Source organism: Rhinopithecus bieti, unplaced genomic scaffold (assembly GCF_001698545.2).
Source record: "Rhinopithecus bieti isolate Rb0 unplaced genomic scaffold, ASM169854v2 scaffold_4981, whole genome shotgun sequence".
Lineage (NCBI taxonomy): Eukaryota > Metazoa > Chordata > Mammalia > Primates > Cercopithecidae > Rhinopithecus > Rhinopithecus bieti.
In genome coordinates this window covers 2075800-2084159 of record NW_016805130.1, presented here as the reverse complement: position 1 = coordinate 2084159, position 8360 = coordinate 2075800, and the positions used below count along the sequence as shown (strand labels likewise).

Here is an 8360-nt window from a genome sequence, read left to right as displayed (position 1 = left end):
TTTTTTTTTTTTTTTTTTTGGTAGTTTGTATCATTTGTAATCTTAATTGATTCATTTAAACTCTTGAGAGTAACGTTTTAATTCCTAAAAAGTTTATTCCTAGTTTAGAAAATCATCTGTAAAAATTGTGCTTGTTTATTTTTACTGACTTTTCACATGTTAAAATTTAATACTAGTTTGCGTATATTTTTAAGCAAAGGATATATGTTAGGAAATGACTTAAAATTTTCTTAGAGGAGGCAGACTTTTGGATAAAATTTCTAAAAGGTACAGTTTGGGTTGACATAGTCACAAGCTAAGGCAGCAAAAGTGCTACACTAGAGATGTAAATGTAAACTAATAACATTCAGAGGGAGAAAGTTCACATTGATTTGGAAAATACAGTATTTGCTACAGATCACATTTGATATGGGGAAATGATGGATTGTCAGACATAATGGAAAATATTTCCTGGGCTAATTAAAAATATGTCTTTTTCCCTAACCACCTCGATTAAGTTTGAAATCTCATTTTCTTTCCAGTCTTTTCTTGTCTTACCTAGTCAGAATTAAAAATCATGCTACATCAGTTGTGAATAAAAATCTTAGTTAAGTAAGTAACAGTGCCTACTGGAGTTTGGTAAATGTGTGATTACTTACATACACTTTGTGTTTTTTCTTTTGTTCATTGGAAGTGATCAGATTCTGAGCATCTTCCTTGAATGTTTAAAGGACTTTTTGTAATGAAGATGTAAGGAACGTTTTAATTCAGATTTATATCCTCTTTGAGATCATAGGACAACATTTAATGTGGATGCCCATTCTCTTGGAGGAATTTCAATAGCTATTAACAACAACAGAGAAAAAGATTTTTTTAACGGTTTCTGTTCTATGTGAGGGATATAGGGATTGCTTGTAATTGAAAAGCGGCCACTTAAGAATTTAACTGTTGTGTGATGCTTACCTGTGTCCTGAACCTGTCTCCCACCTGGCTAGTTCACAGAAACCCTCTTTTGTTCTTTGGATAACTATTTAGCATGTAGTTTTGTTTCCCTCATACCAGTACTTGCTTTTACTGGGAATCTTTTAGAGGGAATTTCCACTTCAGTTAACCTTTTACTGGGAATTCCCACTAAAGTCATTTCTTTCTACCTTGCTGCTTTGGAGTGCTATAAATATATGCTACTACAGGTCAATATTTATTAGATCCATTCACATGCCAGGGCAGTTTCTGATTGTGATCAAGAGAAACAAGGGGATCAAACCCCTTGCATATAAATCTTACCGTGTACAAGTTGGATCTATGGTAATTGCAGCTCTTAATGCTTATAGTTATAGGAAGTGGTCCTGTTGAGAGATAAATGTCTGGCATACCTACTTAGAAATTTGAATGCCTTTTCTCATAGAATCATTATTGTATGTAGTGATTATTTTAGTACTCTTCTTTAGATACCTCATGTACCATTTTTGTGAGCTAGTTTAGGATTGAGTTCTCCATTAATAACAGTGATTTTATGTACCAAACAACTGATATAGCAACCCATCTAAATTGAGGATTGCCTATAGTACTTCTATTTTCTTATCTCTTTTTAGTCCTCTCCATCCTCCCACCATATGTTCTCATCTATTCCCAGTTTGGATTTTAAATTTACTGTCCTGGATTGTGACAGATACCTAAAAAGCTTATTTGTTATTAATTATATAATTATTACACATTCCTAATAGCCTATAAATGGCCTTAATATGAATTTGTCATAGACTTATTATGTGATAGCTAAACTTTTATGCTTACTGCTTTAAATCTTGAGGGGAATTATTCAGCAAAAGGAAGGAAATTTGGGCCCTTTGATGCATTGAAATTACTAATGTAAAAGTTACCTGGAGGTCCTGACAGTTATGTTTTGCAGAGTTCTAAGGATGTGGAAAACTTGATAGATGATCTCATGATTGAATATAGGCAGGAGGAAGTAACTAGTTTTCTATTTCTAGTCAACAAAACCAGTGCTGACAATTATAGGCAGAAAAACAATTCATTAAAAGGATTATTGGGGAAAAATATGTTACATAAAACTATTTAATATTAGACCATTTGCTGAGTATATACCAAGAGGAATTTCTGTGTTTTTAATACCCTTCTTTTAAATATATATCAATGAAAGGGATTCTGAATTAGAGAATACAGATGAGATGGAGCAAACCCATCTCAATTACTGGAGGCACAACACGTTATTCCCTCTCTTAGTGAACCTTCAGGTACAGAACATATTAAAGTTAAAAACAAAAGATGTTGGATAGGTCACAGATTCTCTTAAAGGGCCAGTGAACCAGGCTTGGGAGGCAGGAATAAGACCAAAAATCCTTTTGCAGAACCGGTCCTGTGAAAGTACCACTGGACAGAGAAACATCACAGGAGCTAGATACAGGATGTTTCCACCCTATCTGCTTTAGAGATGTAGGATAAGTCAGAGTTAGACAGAGGAAGAGAGTAGATACAGCCTATGTACCCTGTGATACTTTTGAGAAACTGAAGGAATTTTGTGACTGGAAGAGAAGTAAAGAATGTGGAGGGAGGTAAGAGGCTAATTAAAGCATTTACAGAATTTTGGAATAGAGGTGATGATAGTAGCTGGACTAGGGTAATAATAGAAGTGAAAAAAAATTAAGTTTAGTGGAAAGAATTGACAAAACTTGTAACTTACTGAATTTGGAGGCTTAGAATAGGAGTAATAAGAGAATGAAATTAGACACCTGTTTCCTGCCCTGGATAATTGGGCAGTTGATAATGTCATTCATTGAGAAGAACAGCTTTGACAGAGAGATAAATTTAGTTTTGAAAGTGTTTAACTTCTCGTGCCCCTGGGTCATGTGAGTAGAAAAGTCCAGTGGGAAATAGGATATGGAAGTCTGAGGCCCATGAGAGACAGCTGGCTAGAATATACAGATTTTGGAATCATGCATATGTAGAACTTTGGTCCTTTATCTTTTCTTCTGTCCCATTAGTACCAGTGGGAGGTAAAGGGAAATAGAAGGAGCCATACCAAAATCTATAGGTCTGACTTATGTAATTTTAAAAACCTTTCTCGTGTGTTTCTAAAATCTTCCTCTCCCCATCCCAACTGAGAATCACTGAAAAAGATAAATGAAGCCATGGCAGTAGATAAGAAAGTTATTTTAGGAAGGCTACGTAAACTAAGATGAGAAAACCCAAGTATAACTGCTTGACAAATGTCAGCATCAAAGTAAATGGACAGAGAAAGGGGAACTTTATAGAAAACTTAGAAATGAAGCCCAAAAGCTGCAGACAAAAGCAAGGAGTGGGGATTCCTAAAAACCTAGGGAATATAATATTTAAGATGGAAAAGAAGATGATCAGCAGCCACAAATTCTCCTGTGAGGTCCAGTAAGATGACTGGGATGTATTCATAGGCTTAAGCAACAAGTGAGGACATGAGTGATTTAGCACGAGCAAGTAAAGTACAGTAGTGGGAGCAACTGCCAGTTTTCAGAGGATTAGCGAGTGGGTGTTAAGAAAGCAAAGTTAGTAAGTGTGGACATTGATTAGGAAAGGGCTGTGGGGGTATGGAGAGATGTTGTTGCTAAAGGGAAAACTGGTTTTACGAGTGTTTCTTTTTGTTTAAAATGGAGTAATTTGAGCTGTAATGTTTGAATGTTGATGGGAGGTTTCAGTGTCCTGGGAAAGGTTCAAAATGGAGGAAAGTAGCAAGGGTCCCAAGCGTTGATTTGAGTCTCTGTATGTATGGCATATGTGGGTAGTCATGTGTCAAATATGACTTGACTGGAATGATTGGGAAAATGGTAGTTTCTTTAATAGAAATGTTTAAGAAAAATGCAAGGTAGACTTAATATGAAGATAATTTGAATGTTCTGCATACTGAGTTTTGAGATACCTGTAGGATTTCCAGAGAGAACCAAGAAGTTGAAATTTAGAATTGACTGTATGCTCTCCTCCTGCAGGAGACCATAGCTGTAGCCATGACAGAGATTGTGCTGAAACAGATCTTCAGTTCTTTTGGTTAGTTATGTGTTTAGAAATATGTAAGAATAGGATTTTAGACAATCAATTTTGCCATCTATAAAAAAGGAGTTTTAAGTTCCATTTTCTCTGTGGATTAAGGTTTGCATGTTTTAAACTTTGGAGTCATTTGGGAATAACAGATTAAATGTACTATGCTCATTACATGCCATGAAGTAAATATAAAATGTTGAAAGTAACAGACTGTTACATCTCTTTTACACTGTATTTTAGACTTGAATCTTTTCCTTTTTAAAGCAAGTATGTTTTCATTATGTTCATATTTTATGAATCTATTCCATATTTAAAAGCAGCTCACTTCAAATCATAACTCTAAGCTATCACTTCTCAAAGGTTATTGGTTTAGTGTTAAGTTTCAAACCTTTTAGATTGTGCATTTGATTTCAAAACGGTGAACTGAAAGCCTCAAAGTGATTCTTTCTCATTTATGCATATATATATATATATTTGTGGTGATGGTAGATGGGAATGGTGACTTGGGTTTTATCTACAAAGAAGTGACCTACAGAATCACATTTTAATTTGGCATATGAGAATTGATTCTTTTTCATAGTTAGATGTGAAATGAATATATTGAAATAAGTTTTAGAAAATCCTTAGATTACTGTATTTGAATATACAGTAATTCCCCTTCATCTGTGGGTCATATGTTCCAAGACTCCTCGTGTGTAAAACCACACAGAGTACCAAACCCTACATACACAATGCTTTTTCCTATACAGACACACCTGTGATAGTTTCACTTACAAATTAGACACAGAGCTAAACAACAATGTCTAATAATAAAATGAAACAATTATAACAGTATACTATAATAAAAGTTATGTGAATGGTCCCTGTCTTTCTCTGTCAAACATCTTATTGTATTTACCCTTCTTGGGATGATAGGAGATGATAAAATGCCTACATGGTGAGATCAAGTGTTGGAGCAGGATGGTGTGAAATTTTATCACACTACTCAGAACTGCAAGCAGTTTAAAACTTAGGAATTCTTTACTATTTCTGTAGTTTTCCGTAATTTTGGACTGTGGTTGACAAGAGGTAACTAAAATCGTAAAAGTGAAACTGGATAAGGGGGAGCTACTATACATTTATTTCCATTTCTACTAAAATATATATATATATATATATATGTTTAGATAAAACCCAGAAATTTTTCTGTATGAAGAAGGTATCTATGATAAATAGAAAATATTAACCTATGCTTATTTTTTTCGTTTTCTTTTGTTTTAAAACAGAAAAGCCTCCTAATAAAAGCAGTATGAGGATAGTAGTGGACTCAGAATCAAGGAAAAGAACCATTGGTTCTGGAGAGCCTGGAGTTCCTACAAAGAAGACTTGGTTTGATAAGTAAGGTGGCCGGGAAAATTGAGGAGTGTAGTTGTGCATTGATTTTTAGGATCGTTTCTGTATTATTATGATAATATGGTTTGGTTTCTTCCAAAAATGTTACTCTATTCTGTAAACAATCCCTAAGTGTGAGTTTTCTAAAAATTTGTAAGTTAGTTGTCTGATGTTAGAAAAGCATTTTCTTACAGAAATGGTGTGGTAGTTGAGGGCCTCATTTTTTCCTCTTACCATTTACCCTCCTCCAAAAAACCCACTCTTTAACTTAGACCTGTTGAGTTCTAGCTATATACAGGATAATCACGAGCCTCTCATCATTAGAGAAAGGAGGTATAGATCAGACCTGTCAAGAGACTTTCATATGTGGGCAGTTCCTGTTAGGAGCTAGAAAGGGCTTTTGTGGGGGTTAGGGAATCTGGATAGGCATTGAATGGTCAAGGAAGAGCTTCAGAGAACGGGGTAAGGAATCAGAATGTTAAGATATGTGTGAGATGAGATGATTCATTTATAAATAAATGTGTGAAGAGAAACTGGGATCACTTTTAGAGCTTTAACATCTACTTAATAATGGATAGTTTCTGGTTCTTTGTAATTAATTCTATGATTTAATGCAGTGTAACCTCTCTAGGCCACAGTTTTATCCTTTTTTCAAGTGTCAAAATGTATTCTCTATAGTTACAACAATTCTTTTTTTCTTTTTTTAAAAAAAGGAGGAAAGAGGTTGAGACTGTCATCAAAGAAAATAAAATTTAAAATCAAATTTAAAACTTAAAGTTTTAAGATAGGATATTTTTTAGTAAGCTGGCATTTACAGAATCAGAATAAAGGTTATATATGCAAATTGACTAAAAGAGGGTACTGAGACTTTTCCTGATAGGAATGTTAAGTAGAGGTGGATCAGAAGTGGAAAGTAACAAGTGATATGGCAGAACCCTTCTCAGCTGGCTTCCATGAAAGGTGCTAACAGTGCTCATTTGGAAACTTCATTGTTGGAAGAAAAATTAAATTTCCTTTATCAACCAGTAATTTCAATCTGGGGGAAAATTGAACTTAATTGGATATCTATTTTGTTAAACTTTATTCCCTTGTATTTGGTCGGGGTCAGGATTTATAAATGTATTGGCTAACTTGAATTTTGTTTACAGACCAAATTTTAATAGAACAAACAGCCCAGGCTTTCAGAAGAAGGTTCAATTTGGAAATGAAAATACCAAACTTGAACTTAGAAAAGTTCCTCCAGAATTAAATAATATCAGCAAACTTAATGAACATTTTAGTCGATTTGGAACCTTGGTTAACTTACAGGTAAGAGCCATGAAATGGTTTTGTTATCTCTTCTTATTGTTTAGGAAACTTGATGTAATAAGAAAACTACCTTTAGAAATAAATACTATAAGGCTGGGCGTGGTGGTTCACGCCTGTAATCCCAGCACTCTGGGAGGCCAAGGCGGGCAGATCACCTGAGCCTGGCCAACATGGTGAAACCCCGTCTCTACTAAAGATACAAAAATTAGCCAGGTATGGTGGCAGGCACCTGTAATCCCAGCTACTTGGGAGGTTGAGGCAGGAGAATTTGCTTATATCTGGGAGGCTAAGGTTTCAGTGCGCCGAGATCACGCCACTGCACTCCAGCCTGGGTGACAAGAGCAAAACTCCGTCTCCAAAAAAAAAAAAATAGAAAATTTGTTACTCTCAATTGGGAAAATTGGACATGAAATGGAACTCTGTCTTTTAGAAAAAATACAATTTTCAGTGTTTCAATTACTCATACTATAAACTTTTTACCTAATAAAGGTTGTCATAAAACTACAGCAAAGTTAATCACAGTGGTAAAATCCAATCTTACAGTAGTTTTCAGTTCCTCAGTTTCTCAAAATCATTTCAGCAGAAATTTTAGTCAGGTTTATTTTTGTCACCCGTATGGCAGGCCACACTTAATAGAGACTTTTGGGGCCCAGATACCTTGTAATCCGTAATTAGTTTAAACATTTACTTTTCTTTACCACTTTTGAATATCCTTCAACGTAAGTAACAGTAACAGTAATTTGTATTTGACTGCACCTATAATTAGACTTTGGCTTGGGTATATATAACTTGGGTGTTGTAGTATTGAGTTTATATTATGTGATATGTTGAAAGTGTTGAAATAGTATGTTGAATTTTACCCCCATTTTGCATGATGTTCTTTTTGCAATTAAAATAATTATGTTTTATAATTTAATAAAAACAAATATTAGAGGATACAATTCATCCTAATAACTTAGGATATTTTGGAAAATTTTGTTTTCTTGCCATTAAAAAGTACTGTAAAAGTAATAGAGGGGAAGAAATTCATGTTTGATTCAGGTAGCGTGACAGAAATACATACATAGAATTTAAAGGAAGTGGTTCCCTTTCAATTCTTTGTGTCTGTTCCATTCCCCTGCCCATCTATAATTACATTATTGTTGACAGTTTATCATGTTATTTTAGATTTTTTGTTACACAGTTCTGTGTCTATTTATCTGCACACAAACTTGAAAGTATTTATGAGCCCATAGTACACACATTACCGTGTCGTTAGTTAGATCTTGAATATCTCTGAGTTATCTTTTTATGGCAATTTTATTTGATCTACCACTATATCTAGTCATAAAAAGGTTTTCAAAATATTCTTCACACAATTAACTACTAATATTTAAATATTTTTTTAAGGCTCAGGGGCAAAACATATCTCACTGTTGTTTCTATTTGCTTTTACTCAGTTACTAGTGAGGTTGAAATCTTCTGTTGATTGGTTCTTTTGCCATGTCTGTGTACTACCTGCATTATTATTTTTAAAACATGTTTTTCAAAATCAGTTTTCAAAACTCTTTAGCTTCATGCTAATTAAACATAGTAATGAAATTGATGTTTATAAAGCCTTGTTTTTTTTTTTTTTTTTTTTTTTTGTTTTTGTTTTGTTTTTTTTGTTTTGTTTTTTTTTTTTTGAGACGGAGTCT

The 8360-nt window shown here is 34.0% G+C and overlaps 1 protein-coding gene across 1 annotated transcript in view; it reads left to right on the top strand.

Moving 5' to 3' along the window:
- The window catches only part of RBM26 (RNA binding motif protein 26), a 90372-nt gene that overhangs the window by 42017 nt on the left and 39995 nt on the right, over positions 1 to 8360 (top strand). The window contains 2 exon segments of the mRNA XM_017871209.1: positions 5271 to 5382; positions 6525 to 6684. Coding sequence (XP_017726698.1) covers positions 5271 to 5382; positions 6525 to 6684 — 272 coding nt within the window.